The sequence below is a fragment of the Protobothrops mucrosquamatus genome, unplaced genomic scaffold (genome assembly GCF_001527695.2).
Source record: "Protobothrops mucrosquamatus isolate PMUCROS unplaced genomic scaffold, P.Mucros_1.0 scaffold2242, whole genome shotgun sequence".
Classification (NCBI taxonomy): Eukaryota; Metazoa; Chordata; class Lepidosauria; order Squamata; family Viperidae; genus Protobothrops; species Protobothrops mucrosquamatus.
Window position 1 is genome coordinate 64,279 of NW_015388331.1, and position 18,430 is coordinate 82,708.

Genomic DNA, 18,430 nt, shown 5'->3' on the forward strand with positions numbered 1-18,430 from the left:
AAGGCTGTCCGCCATTTTTTTTGTCCGCCATTTTTTTCCCCTTTTCCAGCGGGTGCCTTACCTCCCTTGGGCTGGGCCAGCTGGTGGTCGGCCTGCTCCGTCTCTGCCGCTTGCCAGCTACGCCTCGGCCGGCGCAGGGGGCGGAACCACGCATGCGCGGCGCTCCCGGGCAGGGAAAGTCCTCGACTTACGACCGGTTTAGTCCTCGACTTACGACTGGTTGGGGTCGCGGCATTAAAAAGGTTGAGAACCACTGCTCTAACCTTTCCAGCTTGGCAGACCAGCAGGGGAGGGCAGGCAGAGGAGACGGTTCTGTGCATAGGCAGGCAAGCATGCACAGCTCCATTTGCACAAGCAGGCATGTGAGCCTGCCATTCGCACAAATGGAACTGCGCACAAATGCTCACCTGTCCACTGCACGCACAAGTAGAGCTGCATGTGCGTACTCGCCCACCGCTTCCACAGCCTGGTTCTGAACAGGCCACGGCCCGGTAGTGGGCTATGGGCCTGGGGTTGGGGACCCCTGTACTACAGTACACCCTTCCTTTCAGATCACCTACAGCAGAGCTTCTTAAGTTTCATGCCCTGGACCCTTCCTTAGAAAAAGAATTTAAATGCATAAGGAAATGCTGTACAGGTGTAACTTGTTTGACAAAGGAAAGCAGATACGCTCAAATACAATTATCAAAATGTTACAAATAACAAATATGTGATATAATAATATACAGCATGCGCTTCTTTATTAATCCATCAAATCACTACTAAGGCAATACAAGTAGTTCTCCACCTACGGCCACAACTGAGCCCAGATTCTTGGTTGTTGAGCAAAGCAGTTGAGACACGCGACCGCTTTGCTCAACGATCGCAATCCCAGCTCTCCCAGTTGCCGTCATTAAGCAGACCGTTGGAGAATAGGGCCCGGGCCTCCCAAGCATGGTGGGATGGAGAGAGGATCTGGGCCTCCCATCACACCCAGGAGTCCTAGGTCCTCTCCCCACCATCGTAAAATGTTGGTGTTCGCTAACATTTTTGCCAGATTTAAAATCCGTTCTTCAGCATACACAGGTGTCTGGGGAATTCTGGGCGTTAAACCCACACATCTGAAAGTGGCCAGAGTTAAGAAACACTGATTTACAAGACTATCATGTCCTGACTGTCTCTCCACATCCCATCAAATCTGACAGGAGGAACATGCTCTGGGTGCCAATGGTTAAGCAGTGCTTTCTTTCTAGAGCAGAAAACATGCCTTTTCTGACACAGCACCTGCCTTTTGCAACCTCGTCCCCCCACCAAATTAGATTGGCCCCAATCCTGCAACTTTTATAAAGCCTTAAGGCTTTGGATCTGTTCTTAAGCACAGAGACCAGACTGTTGATTGGAGCCCATGAGATTGCTGATTGTTTGCAAATTCTTCCTTGGTCACTATTACAGTACTGGGGCTTTGTTACCTGAATTTTTATTTTAAATGCTGTTATCTGCACAGAGTTAATGCAGTGATATCAGTGGGTATATAAATCAAACAAATTAATAAGGCACAGACCAACTAGCTGGAGATACTTACGAGCCTCCAATGATATAGTTGAATCCCAGGATAACCCATGGCAGATAGCATGCCTAGGAAAACAACAACACATATATGTTTATCATAACGAACCTGAAGGACAAGATTATTCTTTCACCTCATGTGCTAAGGTNATAAGTGGAGGATTACCTGTCAAGGGGGTGTGGCTAAATTTCAGCCTCCATTTCAGGACAGGGATATATCTTTACCTTTGGCTTTATATCCAACTCTCCCTGCTATTCCCTGCAGATCTCTGTTAATGCAAGTCTTGAGTTCTCTCTCAGCTTTCTCTTTTCTACTTGTTTTCCAACAGCTAGTGAAAAACAGATTTTACTCCCAGGACACTTTCCTTAGCTGCTGAACAGGCCACGCATCCTCAGAGATGAAGGTTCCTTACGTTCTTAGCTCATTAAACTTAATTTTATTTTTAAAACTATCTCAAATTCTCTTCTCCTTTATTGATTCAAACTGGAAACGAGGGGATTTTGCTTTTCTGCTTAGCCTGTGAGAGTGTTCTTACCCAGGAGTCAGATGATCCTTGTGTGCCAAGGCTGAGATTACTAATTACCACAAAGCACATTGGTGTGATGCCATATCTATCTCTGAAATAGATGATTAAGAAAAGCATCTAGTGGCCTAGCCCTATGTCCCAGAGTCAGCTCCCACTGATCACAAGGACATCAGTTATTTTGCTACAGACTTATTCCTTGCTTTCTTTAATTTCTGTGACAGAGAAGCCATAGTGCACCCCAAATGCTGCCCTTGGATATTCCAGGTGTCCAACAGCTTCATGGGCAGGAAACCTCAACATCTGAGTTAAGCCTCATCTTTGGGGTCCTTTCTCTTGTGTTAGTAAGAAAGCCAGTTTGGTTTAGTGCAGGGGTAGGCAACCTTGGCTCTTTTATGACTCGTGGACTTCAACTCCCAGAATTCCTGAGCCAGCCACGCTGAGGGGAAAGGGAGAGGTTTCCAAGCTGAGCCATGCTGGCTCAGGAATTCTGGGAGTTGAAGTCCACGAGTCATAAAAGAGCCAAGGTTGCCTACCCCTGGTTTAGTGGCTAAAAGCCAGGAGATGGTGAGTTCTAGTCCTGCCTTAGGCATGAAGGGTGGCTGAATGACTTTGAGCCAAATCACTAGGTGACTGTGAGTTTTAGTTGCACCTTAGGCATTAAGGACAGCTGGGTGATTTTTGGCCGATCACTCAGCCACCCCACCTCATAGGATTGTCGTGGGGAAAATAGGACAAGGAAATAATATTAGGTACGTTGACTGCCTTATCTAGAAATGATAAAGGTGGGATAAAAAATAAATAAATAAAAAGCAATCATTATAGCTCTGGAAGGAGAATGGAAGACAGACCCTCCGCAAGGGTTCTTGTACATGCAGTGCTCCTTCAATTTTAAATTAGAAAAGCACCACTTAGTTGTAAACGTAATATAAACAGAGAGCATTTTTAAGCAGAAGTTAAAGAACAAAGAGGGCAAGGCAGACAAACTCTGGAGCCTGTTGCCATTAAAGCAACATTTCAGGAAAATAAAGGTGGAAGTGAGCCAATTTTGCATTTGGGAGCTTGTAATAGTTTTGACTGAATCAACGTTTCCTATTTGTCTATGCCAGAAACAAAACACAGATGAAATGTAGCACCTGACCTAATTATGTATCCATCCATCGGAAAAAAAATGTGCCTGGGTCTCATTACTGCCACTGTACTTTTGTTTTCAATGTTAATTAGACTAACGTCTCAACATTCAAGTATTCAAGTCTGATAAAAAAAAAAGATAAACCAACTTACAGAAACTGAGGCGTTGACAGAAAATTTCTTCCTCCCAAATCCACTGGGTATTTAAACATTAAGAAAAAGTACAGATGACCAACCAGGTTGCCGATCAGTTCATTGATGATGCTGTAGGATATCAGGAAACAGCATTTTAAACAGTGTTAAAAATTAGCAATTGAAGCATTTTCCCCTAATAAAGTGAAAGTATCTTAATCAACGGGGCCAATTTCTAATGGGTTTTGCACGGTTGAAGAGCTTGAGGGCTGCCAAGGCTGAAAATAACCCAGACAAGCTATCCAAGGGTTGCATGCTGTCTGCAAACATTTTTGAAAAATACACTTTTTGCAAACCTGTGGGGAAGACAGTGCTAATGGACGTAAACACTGAAATTTTTTAAAAAAGCAACTGCCGTAAAAATACAACCTAGGAATGATGAAAGTCACAATTTCCATCATCAACTGCATGTATTTGAATTCTACCTTCAGAAGCCTTGAGACAGTACAATTTTATGGAAGACTGTTACAAGTTCAATATATTCTAAGTTTCAATGGTCACTTAAGTATTAATCCTTCTTCCAGCTATGTACACAGAAAGTAGAGTGCCATTGGAAAATTAATAATAAGAATAACTGAAAGTTAAGATTACAGAAGAATGTTTAGTATTGGGCTATAACAGTGGTGGCAAGCCTATGGCACGGGTGCCAGAGGCGGCACTCAGAGCCCTCTTTGTGGGCACGCGTGCCATGCCCCAGAGATGGCAACCGTCCCTCTTCAACCAGCCGCCCGAGGTCCCACATGGCCAGATGCATCCCGGCACAGCTGGTTTCCTTCCCCCCTGTCCCATCGCTCCTGGCCTCACATGCTCTCCTTTTCCCGGGTACGACCCACTGCATCGCCTCCTCAGCTGTCGGCCAGCTGTCCAGCTCAGAGGTAGCTTCTCTGAACTGCTGGCGGTGGGCTGTGGAGCCCCAGAGTACGCCGGTCGAGGAGCCATCAGGCTGTGGCTGCTGACGGACACCGGCGGCCCCCATGCACTCGCTGGCCTCTGTGTGCGGGGGCCGATGGTGTCAGGCAGCAACTGCCCTGGCCCCTGCCTCACCTTGCCCCGTGGCAATGGTATCCCCGCCCTGCCTCGCCTCACCCCGCAGGATGAGCCTCCTGTCCACCGCCCCACCTGCCAGAGACCCCCTGGATATCCCCCAACCCTGCCCACCGGCGTCCCTCCCCACATCGAGCTGACCACGCCCACTTTGTCCACACCCACCCAGTCTGCCATGGCCACCACAGCCACGGTCACCCAGTGGGCCATGTCCCACCTGGCACCCGGCAATAAATAAGTGGGGTTTGGGTTGCTTTTTGGGCACTCGGTCTCTAAAAGGTTCGCCATCACTGGGCTATAATTTCAGAAGGAAGAAGGATGTTAAGTTGGCTTTCCTTGGGAAACTTCATTGTTGGAAGTTGATAGCCAAGACTCTCAGTAGAGTTACTCAATTTACAAATACGCAACTTAGTAGCTTCAATATTTCCTACACAGGGCAACAACTGATGGGCTTCACGCCACCTCCGAGCCGTTGTTTCCAACTTTAGAAGACCTCCAGAATGGAGCTCTCAAAATTAAGTAGCTAGTGGTGGGCAAAATCTGAGTGCAGAGAGCCAATTCAATGGAGGCTTGTTTTGATCAACCTTTGAAGAGTGACTCTCGGATCAAGAGGGAGAGCAGATCTGGAGCAACGGAATCAATTCGATGCTTTCCAATCTAGCTGGAGATTTCAGAATTGATTCTAGGGCTTTTCCATAGTTTCTAGGGTCACTACAGACAATGTGCCATGCTGCAACTTAAGTTTCATACAGCTGGGGAAATCCTGAATTGGCTGAACATTGGAATAGGCTCTTTGACTGACAGAAGCACCCAATCCAGTACCTGCCCCTTGCTTTTGTAGACAGCATGACTGGAACGGGTTGAAGACTCTTCAAGTTACAATGAGTGATTGTGACACAAGTTTACATTAACAATGGCTGATCTGAAGATTTGCCTTCTTTAAGAATGAAGAGGGCAAGGCTATAAATGCCACTCATTCCAAACCAGATTCTTGGTCCGTAGATATTTATTTATTTTATTTATTAATTAAACTTTTACCCCGCCCTTCTCCTTACGGACTCAGGGCGGCTAACAACCAATAAAATACAAATACACCCCAAGACACCCCTTAAAACTTGGTTAAAAAGAAATATTTAAATTGGCTATAATTAATTAAAAAATGTTTAAGAACCCCACTAAAAAATTTCCCCTTAGGCCAGTCCTGCTTGCTGAAATAACCATGTCTTAAGGGCGCGGCAGAAGGAAGGGAGATCCGGAATCACCCGGATCTCTGGGGGTAGCTCGTTCCAGAGGGTGGGAGCTCCCACTGAGAAGGCCCTCCCCCTGGGAGTCGCCAGCCGGCACTGTCTGGCTGACGGCACCCTGAGGAGACCCACGCTGGGACAATCTGCCTCTGCTAAGTCACTAACAAAGGTATTATCAGGAAGTCCCAGCCTTGATACAACTGAATCTGAACAGCGTCAAGGGTGTCCTTCCCAAGAGAGACCCAGCATTTATCACAGCTGGAGCCCAGGCAACCCAGTAATCACAGGCAGCAAAGCACAAGCCTGTGGCACCCCAGAAAACATGTGAAGGGGTACGTGTTTCGTTTACAAAAATCAGTTTTTAAAGTTTGCCTTTTTAAGGACAGTTCAGACAAGTGCCTTCTCGAAGAAAGAGGGGTAAGGGAATATTTCAAGCAGGTGTGGCAGCAAAGCCCTTCAAGTCAAGTGGCTGAAATGGGCCCAGGTTCACATCTGCAAAAGGACCAATCCTCCCTACTGTCTTCGGACCACTTTACCTGAAACTGAAGCAGCGTCAGATATTTTGAAGCTTCCCACCAACAGCCTAAAGACAAACCTTTCACCAAATTGAATCTTGCACCCCAAATCAAATTACTGTCCAATCAAGATGGCAGTTTGGATTCAATCAAGCCCTCTTCAAACTGAATCAACACTGGTTTGCACAGATCTAGCAAACAGTCCATTTTGGCAGCGTTATTTAAAAACAACAACCGTAAAATAGAGGCAGGCAGCCTGCAACAGCCTTAATACAAAGTTAACTGCCTCTAAACAAAAAGAAATGGCTGAAATTTTTGACCCTACCTCCTCCAGCACTATTACTACATTAGTACAGCAGTCTCTAACCCAGTGGTTCTCAACCTGTGGGTCGGGACCCCATTTGGGGTTGATCGACCATTTCACGGGGGTCGCCAAGCAAGGCTGTCCGCCATTTTTTTTGTCCGCCATTTTTTTCCCCTTTTCCAGCGGGTGCCTTACCTCCCTTGGGCTGGGCCAGCTGGTGGTCGGCCTGCTCTGTCTCTGCCGCTTGCCAGCTACACCTCGGCCGGCGCAGGGGGCGGAACCACGCATGCGCGGCGCTCCCGGGCAGGGAAAGTCCTCGACTTACGACCGGTTTAGTCCTCGACTTACGACTGGTTGGGGTCGCGGCATTAAAAAGGTTGAGAACCACTGCTCTAACCTTTCCAGCTTGGCAGACCAGCAGGGGAGGGCAGGCAGAGGAGACGGTTCTGTGCATAGGCAGGCAAGCATGCGTAGCTCCATTTGCACAAGCAGGCATGTGAGCCTGCCATTCGCACAAATGGAACTGCGCACAAATGCTCACCTGTCCACTGCATGCACAAGTAGAGCTGCATGTGCGCACTCGCCCACCGCTTCCACAGCCTGGTTCTGAACAGGCCACGGCCCGGTAGTGGGCTATGGGCCTGGGGTTGGGGACCCCTGTACTACAGTACACCCTTCCTTTCAGATCACCTACAGCAGAGCTTCTTAAGTTTCATGCCCTGGACCCTTCCTTAGAAAAAGAATTTAAATGCATAAGGAAATACTGTACAGGTGTAACTTGTTTGACAAAGGAAAGCAGATACGCTCAAATACAATTATCAAAATGTTACAAATAACAAATATGTGATATAATAATATACAGTATGCGCTTCTTTATTAATCCATCAAATCACTACTAAGGCAATACAAGTAGTTCTCCACCTACGGCCACAACTGAGCCCAGATTCTTGGTTGTTGAGCAAAGCAGTTGAGACACGTGACCGCTTTGCTCAACGATCGCAATCCCACCTCTCCCAGTTGCCGTCATTAAGCAGACTGTTGGAGAATAGGGCCCGAGCCTCCCAAGCATGGTATGATGGGGAGAGGATCTGGGCCTCCCATCACACCCAGGAGTCCTAGGTCCTCTCCCCACCATCGTAAAATGTTGGTGTTCGCTAACATTTTTGCCAGATTTAAAATCCGTTCTTCAGCATACACAGGTGTCTGGGGAATTCTGGGCGTTAAACCCACACATCTGAAAGTGGTCACGGTTAAGAAACACTGATTTACAAGACTATCATGTCCTGACTGTCTCTCCACATCCCATCAGGTCTGACAGGAGGAGCATGCTCTGGGTCCCAATGGTTAAGGAGTGCTTTCTTTCTAGAGCAGAAAACATGCCTTTTCTGACACAGCACCTGCCTTTTGCAACCTCGTCCCCCCACCAAATTAGATTGGCCCCAATCCTGCAACTTTTATAAAGCCTTAAGGCTTTGGATCTGTTCTTAAGCACAGAGACCAGACTGTTGATTGGAGCCCATGAGATTGCTGATTGTTTGCAAATTCTTCCTTGGTCACTATTACAGTACTGGGGCTTTGTTACCTGAATTTTTATTTTAAATGCTGTTATCTGCACAGAGTTAATGCAGCGATATCAGTGGGTATATAAATCAAACAAATTAATAAGGCACAGACCAACTAGCTGGAGATACTTACGAGCCTCCAATGATATAGTTGAATCCCAGGATAACCCATGGCAGATAGCATGCCTAGGAAAACAACAACACATATATGTTTATCATAACGAACCTGAAGGACAAGATTATTCTTTCACCTCATGTGCTAAGGTCCTGAACTTGGCTGGGTCCTATTTCTAACAGCTATTGAACTGCCACTGAAAAAATTGTTGGTTGGGATATTGGCTGGGCAGTAGACTATCCTACTATCCAAACTGTGTTAGCATCAGTTTGCTACATTTCATTTGCTATGATTAACACCAAGCCATGCTTAGCATGTTGAGTAAACTTGCTTTTATGTGATTTTTTCCCCAGAATACCATATTTTCTCAGCTACTGAGTCAGAGAGCTAGACTGATAAGCCTACAAAATACCAGGCTGGAAGGAAGAAATTCATGAGTTAAAGTAGGCATTTTCTGAACGTTTGATATGTGGAGTCCAAAACGTTCGCCATCACTACACTAAGTGGAGCAAAAATACAGTGGAGTGGCCTGCAATGTTAATTTCTGGGTCTTTACAATGTTCCTTAGATGTTGCAAAGACAGACACTTTTAACATTTAAAATGCATGTACTGTAGTCTCTTTACTTGCAGAATGCAGCAATGTCTCCCTAACGATTTTGTTCTAAAATTTGTTAAGTATTACACATGGGACAAACTTTTGTTTTATGATATCTCCTCCCTACTTGTTGAGCTATCCTACAGCCACTTCTGTAATTTTCCTTCCATTCAGGAACTGTATATGGAGCACTATCTAAAATCTGGAAGAAATCAAGGAATTGCTACCATGATTCAATCCGATGTTGAAATTCCACTGATTTGAGCCAAACCTCCCAAGGCAGAAGCCCATCTCTTAAGACACTCACCTTAAACCGAGTCCCAAACCAAAATGACACAATCATGTCTCTGTTCAGCTGGGCCCAAACATAAAGTACTGACATGATCAGGGGGATCATCAGCAACTATAAGAGAACAAAGGATCCAACATGGTTTAAATCAGATAGGAAGACTCACAAACTGAACTAAAAATCTTACAAAGAAAATTCCTGTTCAATTTAGATACACCTCTGTCCTGTTCAATCTTTTTTTTTTCCTGAGGGAAAAAAAGGGAATGAATTTGGAACATTTTGGAGGAAAAAAGACATTTTGCAGATTTCTCCCATAATCCATGACCCTCTAAATTAGGGGTGTCAAACTCGCAACGTCACATAACATGTCACAACGTATCGTGACTTTTTCCCCATTGGCAGAGCTGGGGTGGGCGTGGTTTTGGCATGGCGCATCCGGCCCGTAGGCCAGCAGTTTGACACTCCTGTGCTCCAATAACCACATAAACCCACATAAAGCTGATAGCTCTATGGCAGGGGTGTCAAACTGCCGGCCCGCAGGCCAGATGCGTCACCAGGAAACTGCGCCTACCCCATTGCCGGCAATGGGGAAAAAGCTCCGATACATCGCGCGACGTCACATAACGTCACGAGTTTGACATGTCTGTTCTATGGAAATCAGCCACGGCAGGATGCTAACAAAGTACATTCAAAAACTATTTCTAAGTGAAGGTAAATATACATGTCCCAGGATAATATTGCACGATCCACTCTGAGTCAGTCACCAGGACCAAAGTTTTATTCTTCCAAGCTTTGGGGCTCATGTTGGAGCCCATCCTTAGGGAACAGAGAGAGAGAGAGAGAGAGAGAAGTTCCCTGTGGATGGGCTCCAGCATGAGCCCAAAAGCTTGGAAGAATAAATGTTTGATCCTGGTGAATGATTCAGATTGGATCCTGCAAAAACGTTTCGTTCTTTTATCAATTAACTGCAACTTAGCACTATATCTAAACCTTCAGTTGTGATTAATGTTAACTTTCATTTACTGCAAACACATGTATAAATCAAGATTTGAGATTGGCTTGTTTCAGTAACTAATAGTAAAACTATATGTCTGGGTTTAAACATAAGCTTAAACATTACTCATTACAAAATGGAAACAGCTTCCATCTGTCTCTTTGCAGCCATATAGAGAGGGCAAAGGGCAGGAATCAGAGGCTACCGCTATGCTTCAAGTGGCCATGTTCTCCAATGGTTGTGTCTTAATGTCATTTGTAACTCTGGAAGGATGTGCACCAAAAGTCCTAATAAACCCGATTTGCCAGACTTTTAAAAAAAAGGATATACTTACTTGCATATTCATTGCTAAGCCAGTAATCTTTTAATTTTAATTAAGGAAATCCAAACTAAGCAAACACTGATACTTAATTTGTAAGGATTCAATTGTAGACAAGTAGAATAATTCATGCTAATCCTTGTTATCATATTGAAGCCCTTTTGATCCAGCTGAATATATTTGGATCTCTGCCCACCTGGCTTTAACTGAGCCTGTAAAATCTCTCTCAGTCATAAGCAAGTTTGGGTCAAACAATATATTTAACAGCAAGCTATAGCAGGGTTGGGTACTTTTGAGATTCAGAGTTCAGAAACCCAGCATGTTGTGCAAAATAGACCATCATGTTAAGCCATAATAGGGCTCATTCATTTGGCACAACTGTAATACTAATCATGCTTTGTTAACCCAGCTTTTGTGTCAACCCAGCCATGGAGTCTTAAGCAAATCTTAAGCTCTCGTTCATTTATATCAGGGGTGTCAAACTCAATTTCATTGAGGGCCGCATAAGCATTGCGGTTGCCCTTGGGGGTGTGGCTTACTGGGTGGGTGTGGCCAGCTCTACATCGTTCGTATCAAGGGGGCCTGTGGGGGCCTGGGCAGGAGTGGGACAGATCTGAGGATCTCTGGCAGAAGGGGGTGGGACCATGGCAAGTGCCAAGGCATGGTCCACGGAGGAGGCTCACTGTTCCTCTCAGGCCATGCAGGGGGGGGGGCTGAATGGTGGTGCCACCACAAAATTGTACATTAGCTCCCGGCCAGCCTGGGCCAGGGCCAAGGCAGCGGGGGCCGTTCCCTCACTGTTTCCAGGATGGCTTCGCGGGCCACAATAAACCATTTCGCGGGCCGCATCCGGCCCCCGGGCCTTGTGTTTGACATGTCTGATTTATATAGTAGCTGTTTCTGAATTAATCACCTTTCCCACCCAAACATGTGGACTCAGGATTATCAGAAAAGAAATGGAGAAGCTGGGGAATGACTTCCCTAAGTCCACGAAAGCATCCACAACCAATCTCTGCATCCCTTGGGGGAGGGGGGGGGAAATGCTTTTTCAAGACCCAAACTTGTCCAAACGTTGGGCAGCCGATTCAGGAAAGGATACAACTATGCATATCCAGTTAAACAGCAGCATGAACACGTAGTCGGCAGGCCTTCCATCAAAAGCACCTGCGAACAAAGAATGGCATTGCTGTGAATGTAATCCCTGGCAGTTGTTTTTTTTCCTCCCTTTCCCCAAGAGGCAGCGGGAGCCTCCAGAAGGCTGTCATTAAATCGCAGGATGCAACTTCAACTTTTGTTCTGAGAAGGAAACAAGCAAGAGACTGCTCGGTTTGGCGAGGGTGTTTTATGGGAAAGTGTATCGGAAAGGCCAGTTTTTGTAGGAAAATCTAAATTACTACCTCTATATATGGAGAGTCTCTATACACCAGTGATGGCGAACCTTTTAGAGACCGAGTGCCCAAAAACTGGCCCCCGCCCCTGCTCTGCTTCCCGCCCTGCCTGCTCCGCCCACGCCCACCCCCTGCCCCGCCCGCCCGCAGGGCCACGCACCGCCTCCATGGTCCACCACAGATCGCCCAGGCAGCCCTGCAGTGCCATGGCAGCCACGACCTCCGCCCACATCCCACAGCATCATCTGCACGCTATGGGGCATGAGGGCGGAGTCTTGTCCCTGCTGCCCGGCTATGTCCTTGGCTGTGCTGCTCCGTGCGGGCCACGCCCAGGAGCGACTCTCCTCCAGGGGGACTGCTGGTGAGGAGGGGGCTGTGCGGGGGAGACGGGGCTAGGGCAACGGCACACGTGCCCACAGAGAGGGCTCCGAGTGCCGCCTCTGGCACGCGTGCCATAGGTTCGCCACCACTGCTCTATACAGTGTACACGATATGAATTCTAGCATTGGAGGCTTTTTTTCTTGTTTTCACACAAACATTACACAAAACTCTAGCACCGAATATATATATATGTTTTCCCACAAAAAGTACCCCAAATTAACATACTACAAGTCGTCCTCGACTTACAACCACAGCCGAGCCCAAAATTTTCATTGCTAAGCAAGAAATCTGTTAAAATGTTTTGCCCCATTTTACAATCTTTCTTGCACAACTGTTAAGTGAAATCACTGCAGTTGTTCAGTTAGTAACATGGTTGTGAAGTGATTCTGGCTTCCCCCATTGACTTGGCTTGTCAGAAGGTTGCATGGCCCTGGGACACTGCAAACCGTCATAAACATGAACCAGTTGCCAAGCAAGCGTCGATATTTTGATCACGTGACCATGGAGATGCTTCTACATTCGCAAGTGTGAAAATCGGTCATGTCACTTTTTTCAGTGCCGTTGTAACTTCAAACAGTCACTAATGAATTGTTGTAAGTCAAGGACTAACTGTACAGTCAACATTATAAACTCTACATCTCCTGCAGCATAATCTGAGTTTGAGAAATGTATTACACAATTCTTTGTTTGCAAAGTTCCATCAGTTAAGGTTGCAATTCTTACATAATTACTGCAATTGGGAATAACTGGTTATGCTAGAACTTGTTTCTAAATAAACTACATAAGAACGAATCCCAAAGTATCTTAATTGGTTGGCTTCGGTAGATTTATTATAAGGAGAACAGAAAGCAATTGTTGTGTTCCTTGTTATTTAAAAGGTACTTATACATACTTAGTAATAATCAAGCATATCATAAATTATTGTACTACATCAAAAGAAAATGGCCCTGCATGCACTTTTAATTTACTAGTTGTAAAATGATGAGAAATAAGCAATTAAGATACTTGGCAAAGTTAAAAATACAATTAACAGGATTTTTAAATCTTTCAAACCCTTTCACTTCTGCCAAACCTTTAGCAGTTGCCTGAGATTGGAATTCTTTTTTCTCCAAGAACATATTCACAAAGTTTTCTTTAGCAGGACGTATTAAGATGAAAGAGCACTGGCATTAGAATTCTAGCAAGTTGAACTAATTTGAAATAAACATCAATATGTACAATATGGCAGAGATTTTTTTGTTTTAGAATTTATTCATTCCCTTACTGTGTGGTGGAGGGAGAGTTCACTTTTCACTGATAAGGGGGTAAGATATTATCTTTTGGATATTTTCCCTGAGGTCTTCCTAGCCTTGTAGAGGGAAATCTAAATATTCAAGTGATTCGCAAGCCAAGGTAACTTTTTGCAGCTGCTAGCTTTCTGCCTCGGCTTGCAAAACTTTTTATAGACCTTTTCATTTACTTTGTTCTAATGTATGCATTTTTTCTAATACACTCAACTGTCCAAAGACAGTTTTAGACATTTATGTACATTTCTATAAGTCCATACAGGTTGTGAATTGGATACACATACTGACTTTTTTTTCCCTACCATCCTCAAAAGTGAAAAAGAATTGAATGGTTATAATGGTGTGGTTGTATATTTACCTGTTTCCAGACGTGATGAATACTGATACAAAAAATAGAGATTCACCATATACAGAAAGCCTGTCCCTGGGCCAACAGGGAAATAAAATGTGGCAGTTATTGGCCTCCAGATCTGTTCAGACAAAAACAGCAGATGTGTAAACTATTATTATTTGAGAACTTGTTTAAACAATATCAAAGTTACTTGTATCAGGCAGTATCAGTGATTGATAAGATATTGTACTACATACTAACAAAATTAAATCTGTAATTATCTGATGGATTATTGGAGGAGGGAAGCTCCCAGCCCACCACCCCATAAGAATATTGAGCCCCCATCAGTGCCAGTCTGATAGGTCACAAACACCAGGATTCAAAAGTGCTGAAGCCAATGTTCAATGCTTTACTACAGGGATATGCAACCTTGGCAACTTCTAAGAATTATGGACTTCAACTCTCAGGATTCCCCAACTGACGTTCCACAAGTCTTTAAGTTGTCACAGTTGGACACCCCCACTTGACTGGGAAAGGATAAAAGAACTTTGGCTTATAAACTCTCTTCTGTCTTCTGGTATAATTATAAGAACAATTTCAGAAGCTTTTTTTTTCTATTAATGGGTTTTTCTCCACCACCAACAAACTCATCCCTCATGCAATACACAAAGATCGAGAAAGTAGAAGATGTTACTCGCCCAGGGGTAGGCAACTTTGGCTCTTTTATGACTCGTGGACTTCAACTCCCAGAATTCCTGAGCCTGCATGGCTCAGCTTGGAAACCTCTCCCTTTCCCCTCAGCATGGCTGGCTCAGGAATTCTGGGAGTTGAAGTCCACGAGTCATAAAAGAGCCAAGGTTGCCTACCCCTGCTCTAGCCCTACAAGAAAACACCATCAAGCTTCAATAAGGGTCCCAAGCGGGGAGAAAAAACTTTAAGGGGAAAAAAATAAAGAATCTCTCAAAGTCATTTAATAAGATTTGGACATGCTGCCTGGCCATAAAATGATGGAAGACAGAAAGGAACTCTCTTGGAAGAGACAACAGGTGGTTGACAGCACAGAGAACGTCCCAAACTTTCAACTTTTGCAGGTTACACTATTACAAGTGATTTGGGTGCCCTCGGTATTGGTTCTGGGGTGGTTGGCTGTGGATCTGGGGAAGAAAACAGATCTATATACTGTACTATAAGACATAAACACAGAAGCACAGGAAACATCTGAGATTTCACTTAGAGTCTACAGATTTATGATAACTGGACGGTTGCTTTCTACATGCTATTTACTATGATTGCCATCAGCTGCCTGTCACATGTGAACTTTAGCAACCTTCCACCTGTTAGAGGGACTGTCTTGTCTGTCACATGTTAAGAATAGCCCAGCTAACCAAGCAAATGGCAGCCACTACATAAATAGCCGTCCTGCAAGAGGCAAGCCATGTTTTCATTTGGATTTGGGATATCCCCTAACAGCATAACCCTTGGATGCACTGGAGGATAATTTTCCTTGTCCAAAGCCAATATGGACAATGGCTGCACCAGCAGAGGTTGAGCTACAGTCAAACATGTTTAGAAGGCATCCTGTCAAGTAACAGCATGTTATAAAGCAATTAGTTCCTATCTAGGTAATTGCTGCATCTCTCTATGGTAAAAGAATGATATATCTACCTCAAGTCTATGTGTTGGCATTCTCAGTACAAAAGCAAAGAACAGGGAGGGAAATATACCCGCGAGCTGAGTGTCTAAGATACAGCATGTCTCTCAAAATAAAATGTCTTGCAAAGAAGCACATTTCTCCTCCAATCTTGAGAAATATAATCTTGCATTTATCAACCTATCTTATCACTATATTCCCCTTTGCATTCCTCTGAGGTTGCACTAAAATGCAAAGGAATTGGCATACCAAAATGCTGAAATCTACACTCTAAGCTCCAGTTCCTGCTTTTCTTAGCACACCAACCCAGATGGCAATGGAAAAAGACTGATAGTTAGAAAGCTGATTTATCACATAACTTTTAATTCCTATCATATTTTACATAAACTTCATAAAATGGTTCATTCATAGGAAGCACTTTTATTATCCTGCAGAGATCACATGTAGCTCAAGATTAAAGCAGTGGGCTGTTAATTATTTAGGCAAGTGATGAAATATCTGTAAATGAAAAATCACGTTTAGAGAACTCTTACAAGCCAACATTTGTATTATTTTTTTTCCTAAGCCCAGTGATCCATGTCTAATTGCAAGGAATAATGAGGGGAAAGCAATTCCATATAGCTAAGCATATTAAACATCTCCCTAAAAAAAATTCATTTTGTTCAGCTAACACAAATACTGAACAAAAGAATCAAATCTTCCACAACATTGATTTAAATTACTCTGGCCTCCTCAAAAAAAAAAAAAAAAAAAAAAGAGACTAACCAATCACTTCCAGCTTAAACTATTCCACATTTTGTCCACTATTTGGTGCCTATCAAAATGCCAGAAGCCCCTTTGAATCTTAATGATTGTTTATATTCTTGGCACTAAAAAAAATATAGCTCTGCAACAAGATAAAAGGCAATAGTGAAGTCTGTTACCAAGATAAATCAAACAATTCAATTGATCTCTTATGCTATTTTTTATTCTATATTACTTCCAATTTCAGGTTGTTTGTGTTTTGTTAGCAATGGACGGAAATTCAAGCACCTCAACTGTTTCCATGATTACTGAAAAAGGAAACACCTCCCACGCGTCCATTCTCAAAAAGGGCCTTATTTAATTTGTTCCATGAGTGACACGACACATACTTTTTCACACTTATCTTGCCAAAGAGAAACGGGGATGATGAAAAAGAAAAAAACTGAACCTCTCAAAAAGCTGGCTTATGCAGCCAATACAAAATAGTACCATAATTGTAGGATCTTGTGTGTGGTAGTTTAATATTTGCCCAGCACTCCTTACAGAGTTTTCTCAGCCCACTGCTATTCTATGTGCCTCTCCCTGCTGAGACCAAATATTTCCCACCAGGCAGTATGCAAATTTCCCCACTTTCAATTTCAGAGCTACCTTACAAAGCACTTCACTTTTGATCATTTTCAACTCTTATGCAAAGCCACCTGAAGAGACTAGAAGCATTTGAAATGTGCATTTACAGGTGGCTGTTACGTATAACCTGGGTTGACCAGATCAGAAATGAGGAGGTGATAAGCCGCCTGGGAAAGCCAAGGGAAATCATCAAAACAATTAAAAAATGAAAATTAGAATATTTCGGACATGTGATGCGACACCCAGAAAAATACAGCATACTCCATTTAATCCTCCAGGGAAAGGTTGAACGCAAACGAGGTCCAGGCAGAAGAAGAACATTGTGGCTTCAAAATCTAAGGGACTGGTTTGGACAAAACTCAGCAGCACTTTTTTCGTGCGGCTGCTGATAAAAACAGGATCGCCAACGTCCGATAACGGATATGGCACAACAAGAAGAAGATGCAAAGATCAGTGACATGATCGCACCATGTAATAAGTTATGATTAAGTCTGTACACCATGTTCAGCCAAGAGCATGGAAGTAAACCTTGCTGTGGCTTGGAACGACCCCTAGTTTCACATGACTATTAACCTTCTGACCAGAGTGTCATTCACACAAAGTAAAGCACATGGGGGGGTTGGTCAGTATTTGGATGGGGAGCTACAATGGAAACCCCACATTCATACATACATGCATGCATCCCTATATACATGTATCAATTTCAGTTTCACAATAAATATATAAATAAATGAGAAACTGAATCCCACTGGTTATACCCTAATAAAGTTTAAGAGGCTATCTATTAATTTTCTATATTGGCTGAAATTAGCCCTAACCAGAATATCCGGCTTGGATACATCAATCAAAGATTTCTCTGGAGAAATCTCTGATCCCGGGAAAGGTACCAGGAAAGAAGAGGGTGACCAGCAGCACAGTGGATGGACTGAGTTATAGTGATGATGACTACACCATTGGAGGACCTGAGAAACCAGGTTAGGGATAGATCATCATGGGGGGAAAAATCTATGTGGCCATTAGAAGTCGAAAATGACTTGATGGCCCTTAATCAGTCAATCGTTTTCTGAAAGGTACTTTTAAGTCTATCAAACAAACAAATATCCCTTGTTTAGGTAAGCACCATTCAATCTCTTTATTTAAAAAAAAGTTGTTTTATATAAGGTCAAGTTACGGTGCCTCCCACTCAAATCAACAATGGCACTTCCACCATAGCTAAAAAAAAAAAGTACACAAGGCTGGAGTACCCATCCCCGTACTTTCAACAAATTGACTACAATTCCCAACACACTCAGCGCAGCATTGCTTCTCGAGGCTATAGGAAAGAGCGTGCAGTGCATGCCGGGAGCTAGAGTCCAGATAACCTACCTGGAAGCGGTTGATGAAGGCATCGGGCCACAGGAAGAGATAAACGGGGCTTATCAGGCCTAGCTTGCCGACGAGGGGCACCACGATGGAAGCTGCAAACCAGTAGCGGGTAATAAGCGGGATGCTCCGGAACCAGTCCCCGAGGTCCGACATCTCCCCTTCGCCACTGTGCCGCTTGTGACTGGGAGGCCTGGAGGCCGGGCCTTGCGCTCCTCGCTCCCGCCGGTGCTTCTTTCTCAGCCAAAACGGGGAGCGTCGAGAGGGGCTGAGCTGGCCGGTGGGT

At 44.3% G+C, this 18,430-nt stretch overlaps 1 protein-coding gene across 1 annotated transcript in view; it reads right to left on the reverse strand.

The window, feature by feature from the left end:
- DERL1 (derlin 1) overlaps window positions 1–18,430 on the reverse strand; it is a 26,117-nt gene extending 7,687 nt beyond the window's left edge. The window contains exons 1-7 of the mRNA XM_015824461.1: window positions 18,148–18,430; window positions 13,788–13,899; window positions 11,474–11,538; window positions 10,390–10,416; window positions 9,080–9,175; window positions 8,195–8,247; window positions 3,354–3,464 (exon numbers count right to left, since the gene is read on the reverse strand). Coding sequence (XP_015679947.1) covers window positions 3,354–3,464; window positions 8,195–8,247; window positions 9,080–9,175; window positions 10,390–10,416; window positions 11,474–11,538; window positions 13,788–13,899; window positions 18,148–18,300 — 617 coding nt within the window. The 5' untranslated portion in view covers window positions 18,301–18,430. The remainder of the gene's footprint in view (window positions 1–3,353; window positions 3,465–8,194; window positions 8,248–9,079; window positions 9,176–10,389; window positions 10,417–11,473; window positions 11,539–13,787; window positions 13,900–18,147) is intronic.